The 24,861-nt window shown below is 37.2% G+C and overlaps 1 protein-coding gene across 4 annotated transcripts in view; it reads right to left on the reverse strand.

Annotated features, from left to right (window-relative positions):
• The window catches only part of ATP8A2 (ATPase phospholipid transporting 8A2), an 860,692-nt gene that overhangs the window by 711,235 nt on the left and 124,596 nt on the right, over nucleotides 1-24,861 (reverse strand). For all 4 annotated transcript variants that reach the window (XM_056794696.1, XM_016421852.2, XM_007495237.3 and 1 more), the window contains exon 2: nucleotides 1,086-1,230. In XM_056794696.1, coding sequence (XP_056650674.1) covers nucleotides 1,086-1,230 — 145 coding nt within the window. The remainder of the gene's footprint in view (nucleotides 1-1,085; nucleotides 1,231-24,861) is intronic.

A 24,861-nucleotide genomic window follows, 5' to 3' on the forward strand; every position in this document is an offset into this window, starting at 1 on the left:
AAGAAACCAAATCTCAGTTCCTCAGTGTTCAAACAGCAATTCTGGAAAAGATGGTAAGAAAATCACAGGGTTTTTCTAACAGTAATATTAAACTATCCTTGCACTGAAGGCAGCACTAGTCATTCTATTTAACTGACTGGAGGTTCAAAGAAAAAACTTGTGACATCCATAATGTCTCTTATTCATCAAGAAAGAAGTTATTCCATCCATATGTAAGTCTCTTTGTTCATCTAATCAAATCACTTGTGATAGCTGCTGACACAATCTTTTTTAAACATAACTGTCAAAATATTTTCTACTCTAATTAAAAAAAACATGCTAGAGTATTTTAAACAGACCCTTAAAGGGAAAATATTTTACTAGAAGTCAATGAGACCAAGGTTCTAGTACTAGTTTCTTACTAACTTGTAGAATGACCTCAGTCAAATTATTTCATCTCCAGTAGTCTCAGTTTCCTTTTTTGTAAAATGAGAAGACAGGGCATTACTTCCAAGGCACCTCCTAGAACTAACAACCGACAATTCTGTGTTTAAACACTACCTTCAGAGAAGTTGAGATTAACATCTGGGCAAAGTTAATTCTCATTATTCTAAACTCAAACAAGTGAAAACCAGGTGTTTCTTAGGACAGGCTGTGTGACTAATTAATTGCCAGGTACAATGCTAAGATAATAAAGCTATATGAAGTGTATGGTTTCTCTCTTTTCTTTTTAAAGGATGCCTGTGTAGTCTATAAACAAGAAATGTCATCTAGCAGTTGTCTATACAGTACTGCTCACCAATAGGTTCAAGGGGATCCCCTGGGTGAGGGCCTTGGGATGAGAACGGGACCCACTCTTGGAAATATTGGGGGGTGGGAAGACTTTGCTCAGGGTTCCAGTAACTATGAGGCTTGAGACAAAAGATCCCCTGGGCAAATGAGGAAAGGGATGAGGAGGTTCAGAGGGGGTCCACTGACTATAACTGTTTTTACTGGGTTGTTTGTTGTTGTTTGGGGGAGCTGCAAAGGAAGAGCAACAGCATCCTAACTGTGCATGCATGTAGGGTTTCTCCTTGCTCCTCCTCCCAACTGCGTGGTTCTCTTACCTGACCCGGTTGTTGCGGAACTTGCTCTGCTGGGGCTGGTTGAAGTAAATGGTGCGAGGGGGTGCCTCATGCAGGTCCACAGTGGACATAGTCCCAGACATCTCATCATCCGCTTTCTTGTAGTGCGGGGAGGAATAAACAGGTCCTGCAGGAGCGACAGAGACAGGGCAGGAAAGAGAACACAAAAGAAGTCAGGAACCAGGCAAGAGGGCGAGCAAACACTGGCAGCTGCTGGGGACCGAGCTGGGGGAAGGATGCTCTCAGCACGATGCCCAGGTCCCGCCTATGTACCTATCCCCTCCCCGGAGACTGCTGCTGCTGCTGCTGCTGCTGCTCCCAACCCCAACTCCTCCCCCTCCCTCCCCTTTTCCTCCCCCTCCCCATGCTTAGACTCCAGACTGACAGCAGAGCAGCAGGAGCAGCAGGGGCAGCAGAGGCGGCGGCAGAGGTGGCCGTCCCCTCCTCCCGTCCCTGAGCCCTCTCACTGAAGCTAGGGCCAGCCGGCGCAGGCGCTGGCTCATCCAGCTCTGCCACCTCCCCGCAGCCCTGACAACGATGCGCTTAGGCGCGGGAACAGAGCGCACCGAGCTAGTGAGGAGCAAGCAGAGGGCAAGGAAGCAGGCCTCACCGCCTACAGGAGCTTCGGGCAGCTTCTGTATGGTGCCGAGAAAGCGCCAAATCCTAGGCCAGACCCGAGCTCGACTGGGCGGAAGGAACGGAGGGCAGCTGAGCACCGAAGCTATTGTTCTTTGGCAGCCCCAAGTCAGCAGCAATTACAACCTTCTTTGACAATAAGGCAGAAAAAGGCAAATTCTCACAGATCGGGAATGGGCATAATGGGGACTGCAGCCGCCTCTATTGGAGAGCCAGTCACTAGAGAGGAGAAAGGAGGGGTAGCGGTATTTGATTTTTGATGGGGAGGTGCAAAAAGATTATGCTTGCAAGCAATGGATGCCACAAATCAATCTTCAGCTTCCTTACAAATAAGCCCCAGATAACGCAGGCAGCTCCAAAGCAGAGGCTTCCTCATCAATGTGCTATGGTTTGCATAGCCCCCGCACTGGGGAGGATTTCCCATTCCATGGTCCTAAGGACAGTTTTTTCTTCAAGAGTTTGCCAAGCAACCTGAAGCAAACCCGCCCAAGACCATATTTTTTCACATTTCATTATGTTAATTGTGATTTCTTCGGAAGCACACAAACCTAGACTTCCCTTTGATTCTTATTTTTTTAATCCCTATATAACATGTTTCAGAATTAACATTTGTGTGAAGGTAAGCTTACTCCACCGGTTAGGTAAGGAAGCAAGTCTATAGCATGTCTTATCAATTTCTAATCTGAGAAACCTAAAGATTCTAGTAAGTGTCACAAAGTGGACATCTTTTTATTTTCACTGTTATCCTACCCTAGTCTCCAGCTGTAAATACATACACACACACACACACACACACACACACACACACACACACACACAGCAATACCTCTTATCAACTTCCTTCAGAATTGCCTCCTCAGATTATATACACATTACATAGATCAAATTGCTTACCATCTCTGGGAGAGAGGAGGTAAGAAAGAAAGGGAGACAATTGGAATTCTATAAGTTTAGAAAATGTATGCTGGAAATTGTTATTATATGTAATTGGGGAAATAAAATATTTAAATAAAATTTTTAATAAACAAGGCCACCCCAAATTACAGATTTTTAAAAATTCTCTCAAAATAAATTATTTTTCTGGTAACAAAACCATAGACCAAAGGAAGATGTCCATGACCACTTGCATGAAGATTCATTTTAGTTTCCTTATGTATTTAAAAATAATAATTTACACCTGATGGCACTCAGGCCCATTTGTTTACCATTTTAGAGTTACTTTAAGGCAAATCCTTCTGACTTTAACCTGTCTGATATCATTTAGGAAATTGACAAGTACTTGGGAAGATAGATGTCTCTTACTCTAGTGTATACCACAATTGAAGTATATCCTAACTGTGTAGGAAATGTTAAATATTGAGAAATTATAGGAGATATTGTGAAGGAGGTAGACTTGGTTTGAGGAAAACATTCCCTAGGATAAGAAATCTTAGAAATTAAAGAAACAGCTACAGGGATACATAGACACTGGGACTAGCAAGAAAAGGATTTCTATCTTGAAGGAGGTTTTTACTCTCTTAGAAACTTTCTGCCCCCATCAACATATTCTCTTAAAACTAACCAGACCTAGACAAAGAAATTAAAACTATCTTTAGTCATATGAAAAAGTGTTCCAAATCACTATTAATTAGATAAAAACAAATTAAAACAACTCTGAGGTACTACCTCATACCTATCATACTGGCTAATATGACAAAAAAAAAAAGGAAAATGCCAAATGTTGGAGGGGATGTGTGAAAATTGGGACACTAATACACTATTCATAGAGCTGAGAACTGGAGAGCAATTTGGAACCATGCCCAAAGGACCATAAAACTGCATACCCTTGACCCAGAAATATTACTACTAGGTATATATCCCAAAGAGATCAAAGACAGGGGGAAAGTACTTACTCGTATGAAAATATTTTGTAGCAGCTCTTTTTGTGTTATCAAAAAATTAGAAACCAAAGGGATGTCTATCAATTGGGGAATGGCTGAACAAGTTGTGGTATATCATTTTAAAGGAATACCATTGTACCATACAAAATGATGAGTAGGACAATCACCAAAAAAACCCTGAAAACTTATATGAAGTGATTGATGCAAAATGAAGTAAGCAGAACCAGAACATTATAAACAGTAACAGCAATAATGTATGATAATCAGTTGTAAAAACCTTAACTATTATCAGCAATATAAGGATCTAAGACAACTTTCAAGAGACTCATGAGGACAAAGGCTATCCACTGCCATAGAAGGAACTGATGGACTCTGAATGTAAATTGAAGCAAACTATTATTTTCTTTCATGAGATTGTTTTCCCTTATGGAATCAATATATGTCTACTTTCGCAATGTGACAATATAGAAATATGCATTGCATATAGATAATTAGAATTCCCTCCCCGGGACTCTCTCTCCCAGCATCCCACTTTCATTCTCACCTTACTGTCCTTACATTTTGGAGATAATTTTTGTGTGACCCTGCCCCTCTCTCTCCTCCCCAGAAATGCAGTGTGGAGATAGGTTGAGGTGAGAGGCAGGAGAATTTTACTCAGGTTTTTACTGTCCTTTCATTTCTTTTACTTCAAGTGATTATTAATAAATCTTATAAAATATAATACTTGGATTTATTGGATATTAATTTAAATTTTATACAATGCCACATGTATAACCTGTATCATATTACATATCTTGAGAGGGGAGGGGAGAATGAGTGTGAGGGAATATGGATTGCAAAGTATCAAAAAACTATTATTAAAAATTATATCCAGGAGGCGGAGTCAAGATAGCATCATAGAGGCAGCAAAAGTTCAGACCTTGAAAGTTCAGACCTCAACAAACCCTTCCTTACTGATTATGAGCCAAGGAACCCTCCTGCTGGACTCAATTCAAAAGGTATGCCCCCCCAAAAGCCAGAATTCAATAACACTTGGGATTAAGGGGAAGACAACAGGAAGGTCCCAGGACCCCTCCCCCCACCTAGAGTGCTAAGCCTCCAGGGCAGCAGGAACTTCTGGGTGGGCAAGGATGCTGGTCTGGAGTGTTCCTTGCGGGAAAAGCTGTGCCAGTCTCAGAGCATCAAATACAAGCAGTGGGGAATCAGTTGGAGAAGAAATGCAGAAAGCAGAGCAGGCAGCCTACTTGGAGCAGCGCAGACACTCCATATTGCCCCTCCCACAGAGGTTTTGGCCTCAGGGCACATCCAGCTCAACACAGCTGGACTTATCCCATCAAGCCTTCAGAGGGCAGGGAAGCTCAGGCTCCAACACCACTCCCCCACAGACTGCACTGAAAGATTTGATGACTAAGCTTCATGGGTGAAGGCTGACAGAAAAGCCCACAGATCCAACAAAAAAATGAGAGGAGCAAGAGTGCAGGCAAATTCAGGGAGTAAAGAAGGGGTAAATATGAGCAAACAACAGAAAAAGAAAAAAGAAATTACAATCAACAGCTTCTATCCAGGCAATGAACAAAGAGCAAATAGAACAAAGAAGGATGAGGGAACATCTAGCAAAAAAACAGAAACTCCAGCAAATTGGATACAGGCTATGGAAGAACTCAAAATACAATTCAAAACACAATTAAGAGAGGCTGAAGACATCTTTAAAATCAAGATAAGTCATCTAGAAACAGAAAACAGTGTCTTGAAAGCCAAAATTATTCAGCTTTAAAATGAGGCAAAGGAGATGAAAGAGGAGGCAAAGAAGATGAAAGATGACATCCAAAAAAAATCAGACCAGAATGAGAAGGATGACCAAAAAGCCAGGGATGAAATCCAGTCTTTAAGAACAAGAATACAACAATTAGAAGCAAGCAACTTCACAAGGCAGCAGGACACTATAAAACAAAATCAAAAGAATGAAAAAATTGAGCAAAATATGAAGCACCTCATTCACAAAACAGAAGATTTAGAAAATTGTTCAAGGAGAGACAACTTAAGAATCAATGGTCTACCAGAAGACCATGACAAAAGAAAAATCCTAGACATCATATTACAAGGAAATTATCCAAGGAAACTGCCCTGATATTCTAGAACAAGAGGGAACAGTGGAGATTGAAAGATTCACAGATCATCTCCTGTACTCAGTCCCCAACTGACAACACCCAAGAATGTTACAGCTAAATTCAAGAACTATCAGACCAAGGAAAAAATATTGCAAGCTGCTAAGAAGAAGTCATTCAGATACCATGGAACCACCATGAGGATAAAATAGGATCTGGCTGCATCTACACTGAAGGACCAAAAGGCATGGAATAGGATATTCCAGAAAGCAAGGGAACTAGGTCTACAACCAAGAATCAACTACCCAGCAAAACTGACTATATTCTTACAAGGGAAAGTATGGTCATTTAACAAAACAGAAGAATTCCAAGAATTTGTAAAGACAAGAGCAGACCTGAACAGAAAATTTGATACCCAAGCACAGAACTCAAGAGAATTATCTAAAGGTAATTAAGAAAGAGGGAAAAAAGAAAAACAAAACAAAACGAAAACAACTTTTTTTAAGAGACCCAATAAGTTAAAACAATATGTATCCCTATAAGAAAAGAGGTCATTGGTAACTCTTAAAAACTGTTATTATCACCTGTGCAGCTAGAAGAATTACTCTTAGAGGGAACAGTGACAAATTGTATAAGATGAAATGCCAAGACATAAATATGTATATAGATATATGTATACATAAAGACATATATATGTGTGTATACATATAATGTGTATATATATATATATATATATACACAACTAGAGATAAAAAGAGGTTAATACTAAAAGAAATGGGAAAAGAAACAATAGGGTGTAAATTTATATGTCACAAAGAAGCTCATGATGGGAAGGAGAGAATAGCAATACACTGGAAGGGTAAAGAGGTTAGAGATAGGAAATACTCAACTCTTATGTGCATTGAAATTGACTCAAAGAGTGAAGAACAATCAAATACATTGGGGCAGAGAATAGATTTGTACCCTATAGGGAAGTAGAAGGGTAACAAATGGATTGGTGGGGAGGGAAGCAATACAAGGGAGGGAGAGGGTGGGGGGGAATTTTAAAAAGACTACAGGGGAAAATAAGGGAGGGAATAAAAAGGGAGGGGGGTAAAAAGGGAAGTAAAATAAGGGGGGGGGAACTGGGGGACTGACTATAAACAAACATTGGTATAGAAGGAAATAGTGAAAGAAGAAAAGGCAGGACCAGGAGTAGAAATCAAAATACTGGGAAATACACAGCTAGTAATCATAATTCTGAATGTGAATGGAATGAACTCACCCATAAAACGCAAGCGAATAGCAGAGTGGATTAGAATCCAAAACCCTACCATATGCTGTCTGCAAGAAACACACATGAGGAAGGTAGATACACATAGGGTGAAAGTAAGAGGATGGAGCCAAATCTATTGGGCATCAAATGATAAAAAGAAGGCAGGAGTAGAAATCATGATATTAGACAAAGCCAAAGTAAAAATAAATCTAGTTAAAAGAGATAGGGAAGGTAATTACATCCTGATAAAAGGCAGTATAGACAACAAGGAAATATCTGTACTCAGTATGTATGCACCAAATGGCAGAGCATCCAAATTTTTAAAGGACAAACGAGAGGAGCTCAAGAATGAAATAGATAGAAAAACTATACTAGTTGAAGACCTGAACCTTCCTCTATCAGAACTAGATAAATCAAACCAAAATAAATAAATAAATAAGAAAGAGGTAAGAGAAGTGAAAGAAATCTTTAAAATATTGGAGTTAGTAGATATGTGGAGAAAAATAAATAGGGTCAAAAAGGAATACACCTTCTTCTCAGCAGCACATGGTACATTCACAAAAATTGACCATGTATTAAGGCATAAAAACATTGCAAACAAGTGCAAAAGAGCAGAAATAATAAATGCAACCTTCTCAGATCACAATGCAATGAAAATAATAATTAGTAAGGGTACATGGAGAGGCAAACAAAAACTAATTGGAAATTAAACAATATGATTCTCTAGAATTGGTTAAAGAACAAATCACAGAAATAATTAATAATTTCATTGAAGAAAATGACAATGATGAGACATCCTTTCAAAATCTACGGGATACAGCCAAAGCAGTACTCAGGGGGAAATTTATATACTTGAGTTCATATATTAACAAATTAGAGAGGGCAGAGGTCAAAGTGAACAAATTAAAAACCCTCAGACGAAGACTAAATTAGAGATTCTAAAAGTCAAAGGAGAAATTAATAAAATTGAAAAGTCAAAGAACTATTGATTTAATAAATTAGACTAGAAGCTGGTACTTTGAAAAAACAAATAAAATAGACAAAGTACTGGTCAATCTAATTAAAAAAAAGGAAAGAAGTAAACCAAATTTACAGTATACAAGATGAAAAGGGAGACCTCACCTCTAATGAATAGGAAATTAAGGAAATCATTAAAAACTATATTGCCCAATTATATAGCAATAAACATGGCAATCTAGGTGATATGGATGAATACTTATAAAAATATAAAATTGCCTAGACTAACAGAGAAAGAAATAGAATACCTAAACAACCCCACATCAGAAAAAGAAATTGAACTAGCCATCAAATAACTCCCTTAAAAAATCCCCAGGTCTAAATGCATTCACAAATGAATTCTATCAAACATTCAAAGAACAGCTAATCCCAATACCATACAAATTATTTGACAGAATAAGCAAAGGAGTTCTACCAAATTCCTTTTACGACACAAATATGGTACTGATTCCAAAGCCAGGCAGCTCAAAAACAGAGAAAGAAAACTACAGGCCAATCTCCTTAATGAATATAGATGCAAAAATCTTAAATAAGATAGTAGCAAAAAGACTCCAGCAAGTGATCATGAGGGTTATTCACTATGACCAGGTAGGATTCATACTGGGAATGCATAGATGGTTCAATATTGGAAAAACCATCCACATAATTGACCATATTAAGAAGCAAACTGAGAAAAATCACATGATTATCTCAATAGATGCAGAAAAAGCCTTTGACAAAATACAACACTCATTCCTATTGAAAACACTAGAAAGCATAAGAATAGAAGGGCCTTTCCTAAAAATAATAAACAATATATATCTAAAACCATCAGCAAACATCATCTGCAATGGGAATAAACTAGAAGCCTTCCCAATAAGATCAGGAGTGAAATAAGGACACCCATCATCGCCTCTATTATTTAACATTGTACTAGAAACACTAGCTGTAGCAATTAGAGAAGAAAAAGAAATTGAAAGTATTAAAAAAGGCAATGAGGAGACCAAGCTAACACTCTTTGCAGATGATATAATGGTCTACTTAATGAATCCTAGAGAATCAACCAAAAGCTAGTCGAAATAATCAACAACTTTAGCAGAGTTGCAGGATACAAAATAAACCCACATAAGTCATCAGCATTTTTATATATTTCCAACACATCTCAGAATTAGAAAGAGAAATTCCATTTAAAATCACCCTAGACAATATAAAATACTTAGAAAATCTGTCTGCCGAGACAAACACAGTAACTATATGAACACAACTACAAAACACTCTCCACACAATTAAAACTAGATCTAAACAATTGGAAAAACATTGATTGCTCATGGGTAGAAAGAGCTAACATAATAAAAATGGCAATCCTACCCAAATAAATTTACTTATTTAGTGCCATATCCATTGAACTACCAAAAACCTTTTTTACTGAATTAGAAAAAACCATAACAAAGTTCATTTGGAAGAACAAAAGATCAAGGCTATCCAGGGAAATTATGGGGGGAAAATGTGAAGAAAGGAGGACTTTCAGTGCCAGATCTCAAACTATACTATAAAGCAGTGGTCATCAAAACAATTTGGTACTGGCTAAGTGACAGAAAGGAGGATCAGTGGAATAGACTTGGGATAAGTGACCTCAGCAAGACATCTATGATAAGCCCAAAGATCCCAGTTTTGGGGACCAAAATTAACTATTTGATAAAAAGTGCTGGGAAATTTGGAAGACAGTATGAGAGAGATTAGGTTTGGATCAACATCTCACACCCTACACCAAGATAAACTCAGAATGGGTAAATGACTTGAATATAAAGAAGGAAACCATAAGTAAATTAGGTGAACACTGAATAGTATACATGTCAGATCTTTGGGAAAGGAAAGACTTTAAAAGCAAGCAAGAGCTAGAAAAAAACACAAAATGTAAAATCAATCATTTTGATTACATCAAATCAAAAAGGTTTTGTACAAACAAAACCAATGCAACCAAAATTAGAAGGGAAGTAAGAAATGGGAAAAATATTCATAACAAAAACCTCTGACAAAGGTTTAATTACTCAAATTTATAAAGAGCTAAACCAAATGTACAAAAAATCAAGCCATTCTCCAACTGAAAAATGGGCAAGGGACATGAATAGGCAATTTTCAGTTAAAGAAATCAAAACTATTAATAAGCACATGAAAAAGTGCTCTACATCTCTTATAATCAGAGAGATGCAAATCAAAAAAACTCTGAGGTATCACCTAGCAGATTGTCTAACATGACAGCAGAGGAAAGTAATGAATGCTGGAGGGGATATGGCAAAGTTGCGACATTAATTCATTGCTGGTGGAGTTGTGAATTGATCCAACCATTCTGGAGGGCAATTTGGAACTATGCCCAAAGGGCAATAAAAGACTGTCTGCCCTTTGATCCAGCCATAGCACTGCTGGGTTTGTACCCCAAAGAGATAATAAGGGAAAAGACTTGGACAAGAATATTCATACCTGCACTCTTTGTGGTGGCCAAAAATTGGAAAATGAGGGGATGCCCTTCAATTGGGGAATGGCTGAAGAAATTGCAGTATATGTTGGTGATGGAATACTATTGTGCTAAAAGGAATAATAAAGTGGAGGAATTCCATGGAGACTGGAACAACCTCCAGGAAGTGATGTAGAGCGAAACGAGCAGAACCAGGAAAACATTTTACACAGAGACTGATACACTGTGGTATAATCGAACGTAATGGACTTCTCCATTAGTGTCAATGCAATGTCCCTGAACAATCTGCAGGGATCTAGGAGAAAACACTATCCACAAGCAGAGCACAAACTGTGGGAGTAAAAACACCAAGGAAAAGCAACTGCTTGACTACATGGGCTGAGGGGATATGATTGAGGAGAGACTCTAAATGAACACCCTAATGCAAATACCAACAACATGGAAATGGGTTCAAATCAAGTACACATGTGATACCCAGTGGAATCACGCATCGGCTATCTGGGGGGAGGGGGGAGAAGGAAAAGAAAATGATCTTTGTTTCCAATGAATAATGTTTGAAAATGACCAAATAAAATAATGTTTAAAAGGAAAAAAAATAATATGACAGCAAAAGGAAGTAATTAATGCTGGAGGGGATGTGGCAAAATTGGGACATTAATGTATTGCTGGTGGAGTTGTAAATTAATACAAACATTCTGGAAGGAAATTTGGAATTATGCTTAAAAGTGCTAAAAGACTGTCTGCCCTTTGATCCAGCCATAGCACTGCTGGGTTTGTACCCCAAAGAGACAATAAGGAAAAAGACTTGGACAAGAATATTCATAGCTGCGCTCTTTATGGTGGCAAACAATTAGAAATGAGGGGATGCCCTTCAATTGGGGAATGGCTGAAAAAATTGTGGTATCTATTGTTGATGGAATACCATTTTGCTCAAAGGAATAATAAAGTGGAGGAATTCCATGGGGACTGGAACAACCTCGAGGAATTGATGCAGAATGAGAGGAGCAGAACCAGTACACAGAGACTGATTCTCCATTAGTGGCAATGCAGTGATCCTGAACAATTTGGAGGGATCTATGAGAAAGAACACTATCCACATCCAGAGGAATGTGGGAGTAGAACTCCCACAGAACACTGTGGGAGTAGAAACACAGAAGAAAAACTTGATTTCATGGGTCCGGGGATATGATTGAGGATGTAGACTCTAAATGAACATCCTAATGCAAACACCAACAACATGGAAATAGGTTTTGATTAAGGACACATGTAATACCCAATGAAATTGGGCATGGACTGTGGGAAGGTTGGGGGGAGTGGTGGGAGGAAAATAATATGGTTCTTGTAACCAGGGAATAATGTTCTAAATTGACTCAATAAATAAATAAATGAATAAATGAATAAATAAATAAATAAATAATTTAAAAAGATTATATCCATGTGTAATTGGGGAAAATAAAATTAAAACTTAAAACTTAATCTTAGAGAAATTCATTGTCCAATTGGAACAAACCTGGGCTTTGTTACTCTAGAGACCCCAAAGTTAACAGTTCTAACCCCAAGGTTAACACACTCTCTGAAATCACCCAACAGCCTAACCCAATTATTCAACCTCCCAAATAAATTAAGTCATTAAGAGCCATATCTGATGGGTTCCTTTTATCTCTGATGATGTCACCTTGAAACTATGTTGATGCTAAACTTTTTATCTTCCAAACTTGTCTCTTAATTTATTAATGTCCAGTCAAAATTAGGTCCATGATGGGAAAAATTACTCTCCAGGAATATTCTAACAATTCTGGTTTGAGCAATTCCTCAACACTATTACCATTAGAATAAGAAAAAAAATCTGAGAATTTAGCTAGTTTACTAACTTTTCCTGAAAATCCACTGGGCTAATGGCACTTTACTGGGAAACCATTCCTAAGATATTTACATCGAAGACATGCAATGAAATGAAACCATTGGAAACCATGACCTTTTATTTTAGCAATATTTTTAAGCACTCAAGTTCATCTGAAAAAACCCCTTCCAATTCTCAGAAAAACAAAGCAAAGATTTGCATTAGGAAGGTATCTGTACTTTCAACATGCTCTATTAGCAACAAACAAACAAGCAAACAAACAAAAAACAGATCTTGATTGCCTATTATATATCAGCCAGAGCTATAGGTTCCTAAAGATAGATTTTCAATAGCAGAAGCTCTGACACAGTCTCTCTGAGAAAACTTGAGTTTTGAATACCACCACTGTCATTTCTTCCCTGTGAAAGGTTGAACAAGGTATTCTCCCTCCTATAGACATGATGAGGGAACTGAAGGAGAGATTTAGACTAGGTGATTAAAGATCTCTCTCACTCTGAAATCTATGAAACATGATAGTCCCTCAGGGTTATTTCAGTTGATTTCTTTCCCTCATCATTGGAACAGAAATTCTAGAACCATCCTGTCTAGGAATATAATAGACCTGAGCCTTTACCAAGAACCCTGAGGTTGAACAAAACAAGTTATGTCAGGATTATCTTTTCTTCTTCAAGTCATAATAGATTTATTGCCTCAGTCACTCTTTCGCCCAATGCCCACCAACCTTATTTATTAAAAAAAACCCAAGTAGTATTTGAAAAGACAACTTAATAATTTCTGGGATCTAATTTTTGGTTAAAAGCAGTGTAACAAATATAAAATCCCTTTCTCACTCATAATGCTAGCACAATGTGAATGTTAAGGTATAAATTTCATGGGCTTTAACAAAGTAGGTAAGAAATCTCTATATTATAACTCTTTGATAATGGTTTTATTTTGTCTGCATATATTGGCTGATTTTACATTGATCTGCATGTAGAGTGTGTGTGTGTATAAAATTAAGTATTATCTCATTCATGAATGAAAGTAAATGTGCATCCATGCTTTCCTTTCCATTCCTTTTCCTCCTGCTAACAGGATACAACAAGCTTGGAGGTCAGTAGAAAGTAGTATGAAAAAAGGAGAGATCACTTAGAAGCCTTAACATCATTAATGAATCATGGAAATAGCTCAGAAACAATCCTTTAAACTCAACATATTTATCCTGACTGTGCCACAAAACCATCTTTCTACTTTCTGATTTCCACTGTGCATTTGGTCAACAACATTACCGGTATCACTATTACAAAGGGTGAAACTATCAAATCATCTATGTGGTTATTTTTCACTTTCATCCCCTATATCAAATCAAGCTCCAAGTTGGCCCTTTAAAGCCATTCACAACCTAACTCTAACCTACCACCAATCAATGTTCCCAGACATTATACATTTCTCCCCTTTTCACAGTCTTATTGTTCAGTCAAACTGGCTGGCTTCCTTGTTCTTTTTCAGTCAGTTGACTTTTAAGTGCCTGTAATGTGCTAGGTACTATGCTAAGTGCAAAAGATACAGAAAAGCAGAAGTCAGTACATGTTTTCAAAGAGTTCACAAATATGTACAAACATGATACATGCAGGAAATGATAGTTACCTTGTAATAAGATGACCTGGTGGGTCTTTGATGAGAGTTAAAGACATGCAGAGTCTAAAACACAGACAATGAAAGGCAAAGAAAAATCATTCTCCAAAGAGACATTTTCATTCTAAAAAGTGTAAAGGATTTAAATACCTTAATTATATATAAAGAGAGGCCAGCAAGACAAAGAGGGCACCTCTTTAGGCCTAAAAAGTATTCATACCTTAGACCCAAGCCACTTTTCTACTTTTCGTTAGATTCTCAGATGTATTTGGGAGATGAAAAAAACTGAAAGTGATTGGCCTAAGAAAGAGGCTTCTAAGTAAGGAAGAATTTGTAGAAATGAAGAACAAACCTTCTCCCTTCTCCAGCCTATATAGCCTAATAGCTTCAGCAATAAGGTGATCACAGGAGATCATCAGAGCAACCAACCAAAAAGAGACACCTACATAGAAGGCTTCCTTACTAAATCTTTCCACCATCAGCTGCCCAAAAGTAAAACATCCTTCCCAATACAATCTTGCAGCTGGGAGCTCGCTGACAAGTCAGTATAGCCACCAAGTGACCTTTCTGGCCTAGTTTAACAGATTAACACATCTAGACAAGACACTAAACCCTAGGACTGAGCCCAGCTATGTTTCCAGGGCAGCAAGGAGTGATTAATACCAAATCTTTTGAGAATTCTCCAGAGAAAGGACTTTGAGGTCCTGTGACTTGTACTTGTTGCCTAACAACTATCATATTCTTATTTCCCGCCCACTTTTTCCCCTTCTGTATATATGTGGGAAATTGAGGTATATTTGTTGGAAAGTATACATCTAGGTTTAAGGGAACATATACATACATATATTTATTTTTTTAAACTGGGGTTGCTATTTGAGTAAATGCTTTTGTCAGAGATATATGTCTACTAACTTCTTTTGCTTTGTATTTATTTAGAGGTTTAGTCCTCCTATCTCACCTTGGCTTGAAGTAAAATGGCTATTAACAATCTGATCAATTAATCAATAAACATTTATTAAGGACCTATTACATTACATGAATTGAAGATACGGGAGGCACTGGAGTGAACCTGGAAAAAAACCTGAAAAAACAAAGATTGTCCCTGCCCTCAACAAACTTGCCATCTAATGAGGGAAAACAACATGCAAAAGGAAACTGAACAGGCATGTTGGAGGCACAGAGGAGAATGAACCCAATTCTCAGCTGAAGAGCTGAAAAAAAAAACTATTTGATTCTGTTCTTTCAAAAACTTTGTTTTAAAGACAAAAACTGAGTTTCCCTAGCCTGTAAGTGACTAACCCCCACTAAACCTTTAGTCTTGTCAGATTCAAAAGTCCCCTTGGTGCAAGATTGGTCTTTATATAGACTAATCCCACACCAGGAAGGGGGAGGGGGGAGGAGGATGGTCCCTCCTTAGCATGATATTGGTCCAATTCAAGACCAATCCCACACCAGGTAATAGGGTGGAGGAATGCCTAGGGCACACTGGGGGATGTAGTTCCCCCCAGCCACAATATTTTAAAACCCACGTGTCCCCTTGTGATCCTTTGGGAGACCAGTCACCCCAATAGACCATTTCAAACATAACAAACTAAAGATACATGCTTTTTTTTCCAAGAGAAAAATACAACCCCTGGGAATAATGAAACAAAAGGGAAACAAGAACAAAACCAATTGGGGGCAGTCCCCTTTCATACAACATACAAATTAAAAGCATTTAACAAAACAAATGCAGTTAATAAAAAACAAAAGCATTTTAACAAAACAAATTCATTTAACCCCCCAAAGTTAAATTCTGCCTCTCCAGTTTGCTCAGGATCTCCTGGAGCAGCCTGTGGTCTCTGTGGGCATCTCCATGACATCTTCTGCAAGGAATTCAGTCTCTGGATTCTGGGAAGCAGCAAATTTCTTACCCTTACAATTACTTAAACTTTTCATATAAAATAAAAAACACACTGCCATGGTGAAGTCAGAAGTCCCAACGTAGTGTAACTAATTGAGAATTGAGGAGGTTTTCTCTTCCCTCCAATCAGAGAATCAGAAGGGAACAATAAGATGCAATAATAACTCCATAGAAGCTTTGACCAGCTCCTTCTCCACTAGGTCTCACCCTTCTTTAGTCAAACTAGTAAACTCCTCTACCTCACATCTCCAGAGGCTCATAATTTTGGTGCCTGATTTAGAGTAGAAATCCAATGACCTTTGCCCTATTGTAGCTCAGAACTCCTGAACTCAAGTGATCCATCAGCTTCAACCTCCCTGGTAGCAAGGATTATAGATGTGTGCCACCAAGCCAAATCTACTGGCTGACTGTTAAGGAAAAGCACACTAGGTTGTCCTTGAGAATGAGGGTTTAATAGGATAGCCACCTTATCCCTAGAATCTCTGATGTAGTACCAGCTATCCCTCTGGGGATCCAATTGCCTAGCAGAAGTATGAACTGGGCATTACATTTTTATGGGGATACAGAGAAATTTTAAAACACTGTATGTTGTTAATGAAAGGAAACCATCTTTTCTCCTCTTTCCAACAAGGAAAGTAACCTTAGAGGTCAAAGAAATGAAGCCTGCATAGTTATACTGAACCTATTTCAAAGGGAAGCCTCCACTCCAATCATCTGATATAGGGTCACACCAAGGTAACTGCAAAGTTAGAACATTCTCCTCCTTCCCCCAAATCATCTCAGTTCCATGGACTAGGAAAGTGACTGGACAGCCTCACCTGATAGTCAGTCTCCTTTGCCACCTTCCCTAAAGTGATATAAACACACACACACACACACACATACACACACACACACACACACACACACACACACACACACACACATATATATATATATATCCCTCAGCTCCTAGGAGGTGCTAGCTGCCAAGCAAATGCCCATTAACCAAAGCTAATTAAACTTTTTATCTTTTAACTTTGCCTCTAGATTTACTGTCCTCCAAAGAATCTAGGTGGGAGGAATTACTCTCCAGAAGATTCTTAAGATTTCTGGGCTGAGGAATTCCCCAACAGAGCTAAATCTATCTAAGGAAAATTATACAATCAGAGAAATGACTGGGAAAGGCTTCTTGTAGAAGGTGGGACTTTAGCTGATATTTCAAAGAACCAAGGAAGCTAGGATGTGGAGTTGAGGAGATGTTTTTAGACAGGAGCAATAACCAATGAAAATGCCCAGTGCTCGGAGGAGTGTCTTATGCAAGTATATGGAATGAAAATTAGTGTATTGTTAAGCTTTAGTTTAATTAGATACAGCTACACTCTCCCTTCCCTTTTCCCCTCCCACTTTCTCACGTAAGCCTTTGGTTGGTACTCTTTTGTTCAGGTGGAAGGTACCGTATTAGTTTCCTATAAATTGGGGAATTCATTTGTATCTCTGGATTTTTGACTTAAGCACAATGTCCCTATCTGCTGTATGACATGTGATAAAGCTGCTTCTTATCCTGGCCTCTCTGATTATTTTTGTGATTAAAGGGGGTGCATCTTACTATATCGAGAACCCCCAAAAATTCTACTCCAGACACAAGGAATTAAAAGGTGGATAATGTCATGGTTTTGAAGAAGATATGGGAGTAAAAAGCACAAAAACTATAAAGGTTGGAAGCACTCAGGTTATGAAGGGCTATGAAAGCCAGATGATTTTATATTTGACCCTGGAGCTAATAGGGAGTGCCTGAAACTGAACGGTATAGAGAGAAAGTTGGGGAAGCAAATTGTATGGTCAAACTGGCACTTACAGAAGAGTAATTTGACAAGTGAATGGAAGATGGATCAATATGAGAAGACTGATAGAGAAGTCAGCTAACAAGCTACTGTAATTGTCCAGATAAGGGGTAACATCAAAGAAGAGGAGGGAGTGTATGAAAAGTGTTCTGAAGGTAAAAACCCCAGGGTTCAGTCACTGATTGGATATGGATGGAAAAGGATGAGCGAATGAGTAGTTAAGAATGAAAACCCAGGTTGTAAGCCTGGGTGACTAGGAAAATGTTAGAAAGATGGAAGTTAGGAAGAAGGGAGGGATTGGGGAAAAGAAAATTAGTTTAGTTCTGGGTATGCTGCATTTAAGACATCTACATGACATAGTTTGAGATGTCTAATAGGCGGCTGGAGTTATGAGAAGGGAGTTCAGAGCTGCACAAATAGGATCAGCTGCATAGAGATAATAATTTCATCAATGAGAACTGATTAAATGACCAAGTAAAATAGTATATATAGAGAAGAAGGTCCAGGACAAAGCCTACATTTGTTAATAGTTTATTCCTTTCCTTGGAAAGTCAGGTGGCTCAGTGGATTGGATTAAAATAGACTTGAGTTCAAATCTGCCCCCAGATACATACTAGCTATGTAACCCTGAGCAAGTCACTTCACCTGTTTGCTTCAGATCCACATCTGTAAGATGAGTTGGAGAAGGAAATGGCAAATTATTCCAGTTTCTTGGCCAAGAAAACCATAAATTAGATCACAAAGAACTAGACATAACTAAAATAACTGAACAATAACAATTCCTTTCCCTTAAATCACATGAACATTTAATTTATTTTTCTCCTCCCTCTCTCCTTCTCTGACCACTAACCCTATGACAAGGCAAGCAGCAAAGAAGCATAAGATAAAGCAGCCACCCTATGAGATATTTATGAGCACGACTTGAATGGAAATCCAGCACAGGAAACTGAGAAGGAACATTCACACAGCTAGGAGAAAAACTAGAAGAAAGCAATTCCATAAAAACCTAGAGAGAAGAGAGTATTAAGAGCCTAAACAACATTGTCAAAGGGTATAAAGAGGTCAAGAAGTATAAGAATTAAGAAAAGGCCATTAGAATTGGCAACTAAGAGATCAGTAGTCCTTAAAATGATAAAAAGCATCTAGCTAAAACCATCAGCAAACATTATCTATAATGGGGATAAACTAAAAACCTTCCCAATAAGATCAGGTTGGAAGTAAGAGTGTCCATTATCACTTAAGCAATATTTGTTATTGTATAGGAAATGCTAACTAGAGCAAGAAGAAATTGAAGGAATTATAATAGGCAATGAGAAAATAAAGGGATAACTCTTTGCAGATGATATGCTTAAAGAATCCTAGAAAATCAACCAAAAAAAAACCTAACTGAAACAATTAGTAACTTTAGTAAATTTGCAGGATATAAAATAAACCCACATAAATCATCAGCATTTCTCTATACTACCAATAAAAACACAACTGAAAGAGATATAAAGAAAAAAAATCTCTTAAAATAATTGTGCACTATAAAAAGTATTTGGGAGTCTACCTGCCAAGACAACCTAAGAACTATATGACCACAACTACTAAACAGTTTTAGCACAAATAAAGTCTGATCTGAACAATTGGAAAAACATTAATTGTTCATGGGTAGGTCAAGCCAATATAATAAAAATAACAATTCTACTCAAATTAATTTATCTATATAGTACCATACCAAATTACCCAAAAATTATTTCACAGATCTACAAAAAATATGAAATTCACCTGGAACAACAAAAGGCCAAAAGTCCCAAAGGAATTAATTTTTTTAAAAATGAAGATAGCTCAGCTGTACAGGCTCTCAAACTGTATTATACAACAGCAACCATCAAAATCTCTGAAACTGGATAAGAAATAGAGTAGTGGATCAATGGAAAATAATAGGCACTCAAATACATACTGGTAAATGCCATAGTAACCTAGTGTTTGACAAACCCAAAGATCTAAGCTTTGGGGAGAAGAACTCACTATCTGACAAAAACTACTGGGAAAACTAAAACAGTGTGGTATAAAGTAGGTACAGACCAACACCTCATGCTATCTACCAAGGTAGAGTCAAAAAGGATTTATGATTTAGAAATAAAGGGGGATACCATAAACAAATTAGGGAAGTTTACCTGTCAGACTTATGGATAAGGGAAGAATTTGTGTCTAAATAAGACATAAGGAACATTATGAATATAAAATAGATGACTTTGACTATGTTAAATTTTTTAAAAAATTTGCACAAATAAAACCAATGTAAACAATATTAGAAGGGAAATAGCAAACTGGTAAAAAGTCTTCATCGGAAGTATCTCTGGCAAATATAAAGAAAAATGAGTCAAATTTTTAAGAATTTTGGGCATTTCCTCATGGGCAAAAATGCCCAAAGGATTTGAATGGACAAATCTCAGATGAAGAAGTGAAAACTATCTTTAAGTCATGAAAAAGTGCTCCAAATCACTATTTGAGAAATGCATCATCATCATCATCATCATCATCATAATAATAATAATAATTCTATGGTACCATCTCACATCTATCAGACTGGCTAATGTGACCAAAAAAAGAAAAAGATAAATGTTGGAAAGAATGTGGGAAAATTGGGACACTAATACACTGCTGGTGGAACTACAAACTGAAATAAATATTCTGGAGAGCAATTGGAACCATGCCCAAAGGACCATAAAATTGTGCATACTTTTTGATCCAGAAAGACCATTACTAGGTCTGTATCCTAAAGAGATCAAAGATAAAGGAAAAAGGCCCACTTGTACAAAAAATATTTAGTTCAGCTCATTTTATATCACATCTTTTTATAGTAGCAAGGAATTGGAAACAGAGGATGTTCATCAGTTGAGGAATGGCTGAACAAGGAATGGTATATGATTGTTATAGAATACTATTTTCCAAAATAAAATAACAAAAAAAATGATCACTAAAAAAATCTGGAAAGATTTAGATGAAGTAATGCAAAGTGAAGTGAGCTTCTGAAGATTGTACAAGTAACAGCAATAATGTATGATCATCAACTATGAATGACTTAACTGATAGCAACAATGCAAGGATCCAGGACAATTCCAAAGAGACTCATGGAAAAAAAAAAAGCTATCAACTGCTATAGAAGGAACTGAATAAAAAAAAAAGTCAAAAGACAGTCCTTGCCCACAAGGAGCTTATCAGCTAGCTTCTGTATTTGGACTAGAAAGAATCTTCCCCTCCTATGAACATTGGTATCAGTGGGAATATTTAGCCTAGAGCAGTGAAGACTTGGATTCTGGTTGGGGTGGGGAACTCTTTGAGAGGGTCCTCTACAATTGGTGCTTTTCCATTTCCTTCCCTCTCATTTTATACAGTCTGACTTACAACTTTGTGATTCATTTGAAACTGTTCACTCAAAAGTTATCAATGGTTTCTCTCTCTCTCTCTAAAAAAAATATACATATATATTCCAGATGACATATCAATACAATTTTCAATAATAATTTTCTGACATTTTGTGATCTAAGTTCTCTCCTTCCCTTCTAATCCTTCCCCCTCAAGACTATAGATATTATGATATAGATTATACATGTATAATCATACGATACATATTTCCATGTTCATTATGTTGTGAAAGACACAATGCTTTCACTTGAGAAACATTCATGGACATTAAGCAATTTATCTATGGTCACACTCTCAGTCTGGGTCACAAAAGTATGAGTGTGCTTGAACCAATTCCAACTAGCTCAGAAGAATAGTTAAATTTTCAGTGTTATATGATTTACACCTTTAAAATACCACCAGAGTTTAACTTACTGTTTTTGTTGATTGTAGGATTTAATAAATGATGGAGAAAGTGCTAATAATGTCTCTGATGGAAAAAAATGTTAAGAATAATTCAAATTAACCTTTAAAGTGTAAGCTGCAAACAATTTTACCCTCTAGAGAGATGACTGTTCAAACATTTACTAGCATACCTTAGATTACAAGGGAAACTGGAACTCATATGTTCCTGACTCAAAGGATGGCTCACCATATTCCCTATGTTGTTTCATTTATAATATCAGCACCTAAATGATTTGTTTTAAAATGAATGTAAACTTAGCATATTCAGAAAATTCCGTTTAGAAATCTCAAACTATCAACTATAGTTCAGCAACTATACAAAAAGAAAACTAGTGTTTGTTTCAAAGTTCAGTGATTATTCTTTATTTTTAAACCTTTACCTTGGGCATTAGCATCAACACTGAGTATCAGTTCCAAGGCAGAAGAGCAACAGGGGTTAAGGCAATTGAGACTAAGTGACTTGCCCTTGGTCACAGAGTTAGAAAAGTACCTGAGAGAAAATTTGAACCCGGGACCTCTTGCCTCTAGACGCCAATGATTATCCTTTAAAAAGTCAGTAACTCACTAAACTACCTATTGTATGCAATAAATAAAATATTACTGAGCTATAAGATGAGAGGGAAAAAAGGAGTAAGTATTTATATAGTGCTTCACTAGCTACATGCCAAGTACTGTGTTAAACATCATTTAATGTTCACATAACTCTATGGGGTAGGTGCTATTATTATCCTCATTTTTTACTTGAGGAAACTGAGGTAAACAGAGATTGTTTTGACCAAGGTCACATAGCTAGAAAGTGTCTGAAGCCAGATTTGGACTCAGGTTTTCCTTATTCCCATCCCAGCACTCTATCCAAAGTGCCACCTAATTGCCCCAATAGTATTAATATTTTTTTCTTCTACATAGCCTATATAGTTATAGATCTCTCCCCAAAAGCAGAACCTGAAGCAGTGGACAGAAGCTACAGAGGTAAATTTTGGCTGGAGATAAAAATTTTCTAATCACAAGGGCTGACAAAAGTAAAATGGGCTGGAACTCTGTCCTTAGAGGTCTGTAGGCAGAGAATGGATGACTTCCTGTCAGGTATGACTATAAAGCCCTGCTGCAATATGGGTTATCCTCATGGTTATCTTTTACTGTGTGTTTATCTTGGGGTTTTTTTATTAGGTTAAAACCTCCTTAAGCACATATCTCCTTTGTATTCCTCACTGTGCTTAGCATAATAATAAGCCAAAAAGTAAGCATTAAATCCCCAGAGAATAAAAGTTTTCCTCAGCAACTTATTCAAATGTTCATATTTAATAGGATTACTAATAACAAACCTCAATCCCTCTTTCTGAAATCTAAATTTGCTTCTTTTCTTTTTTTTCTTGAACTCCACAGAAGAGGTAGTCACTTATCTTACATGTACTTTAAGGCCAGACATCCCTTATTGAAGGTAGGCCCCAAAACAATGATGCAACAACTATCTCAACCACCTTTGGAAAGGAAGCAGCAGAGACTCTGACATTTCCAAAACAGTTCTCCTAATTTGAACCTGGTTTCTCTCATGTCCTCCCTCAAGATGAAAGCTGTTTTCCCTATGACCTTAAAAGAGCACTTAGAGAAAAGAGTCAGGATGAATGTTTTTCCTTCATCTATCAAACACAATTAAAGTGCAGTGCAAATGCAAAATACTATAATAATTCTAGCTTTAGCATGAAAAAGAAAGCTCTAAAATCCTAGCAAATTGTAACTTTCCAGAACTCCCTTTTTCTAGATACTGCATCTGTGCTGCCTCTACTCCAGTATTCTAAGGAAATAATGACTAGCAAAGGAATGGAACAAGATTTTATTTTGCAGCAGAAATGTCAAAGCTTCTCTTCCTTTTTAGGGTCACAGGGAGAAAAAGTGGGGTCAAGAGGCAGAGACATTACCTTCAGAATATCTTTCCTAGGAGGCATTCAAATATATGTTGATAGGCTTCTATGCTTTTCAAAAATGAATGATTAAAAATGAATTTTAATCATTGAAGCCAGATCCTTACATATTCAAACATCAAAACTCACAGGTTTCCATGGTTCCATGAATGTCAGTGGTGCTAGGAGTTATCAGTTTGATCCCAACATCAACAGAACCTAATAATTACATGAGACACCCATTTACCAGAGCAGAGAAGAGGTCAGGAATATAGGTAGCTAAGAATTAATGAGCATAAGTAATTTTTAGAAATCAGCTCTAGGGAGAAGAAAGGAAATTTAGCCAAGATTGTCTCAGTTTACTAGATAAACAATTATTAAATAAAAAACAGGAATTTTTTTTCAAATCCAAGTTTATAGAAGGTAAATCAGGAAAAGTTGCCAATAGTTAGTAAGGTAACATGTTCTTTTTTCATATGAGACAAGGTATGATCCAATCCAAGCTTTCTAGATTCAAGCTAATAGGACAGGCATAAATAAGCTATACAAGATGTCTACAACTGGAAAAGGAATGGCTTCAGGGGCAGGTTCTGACATTTAATAAAGGAGGAAAGAAATGTAGAATTAAATCAAGGCATTGAGTACAGTCATTATCCTGAAATTGATTAAAAGGGTTTTGCTATCAATCTTCAAATAGATGATTGGTTAGTCAGGAAATAACAATTCATAATAACTAACATTTTTATAGTGCCTACTACATGCCAGGCACTTTGCTAAATGCTTTTCAAGCATAAACATAAGAGCTCAGAAAAGAAACAAAACTTAGGAATTATTGGTGAAAAATAAGAAGCAGAGGGAAAGCTAGGTTTTCATGACAACAGTTGTAGACTTATCAGGGACAAACAAAACTTGAAATTGCAAGGAAATAAAATTTGAAACACAGGCCCAAAGGAAACCACTTGAGTTAAGATAACATTTTCTTGACTCTATGTCTCCCCTGTCCTTCACTGTGACTAAACCGGGCATAGGAATTAACAACACAGGAGATACTAAATAAGTGTATTCATTTATGCCTATAGTGTTAAATGTAAGGTAAAAAAGAGCCATGAGCAAAAGAATAAGAGATGGAGCAAACTCCATAGCAAATCAGGAGGTAGTAAATATACCCATCTAATTGAAGCAATGAAATAATACTTCTGAGTAATAATGGAAAATAAGACTGAACATGGAGTTTGATGACCAGTCTGATAGCTTAAGTAAACTGAATGTTACCCTGTAAATGAAACAGAGAGATATGGAAGTTCCCTGGATATTTCTTTTATCATCATTTTAGTGCCTCCTCTAAGTCAAATACTCTACTTGATAGGGGTAGGAGGAAGCTGTAGGCAGAGGTACAGAAAACAACAAAAATGTACCAGATTTCCTCTATCCTTAAGGAAATCTCATTATGGTAGGAACA

This window comes from Monodelphis domestica, chromosome 4 (genome assembly GCF_027887165.1).
Source record: "Monodelphis domestica isolate mMonDom1 chromosome 4, mMonDom1.pri, whole genome shotgun sequence".
NCBI lineage: Eukaryota > Metazoa > Chordata > Mammalia > Didelphimorphia > Didelphidae > Monodelphis > Monodelphis domestica.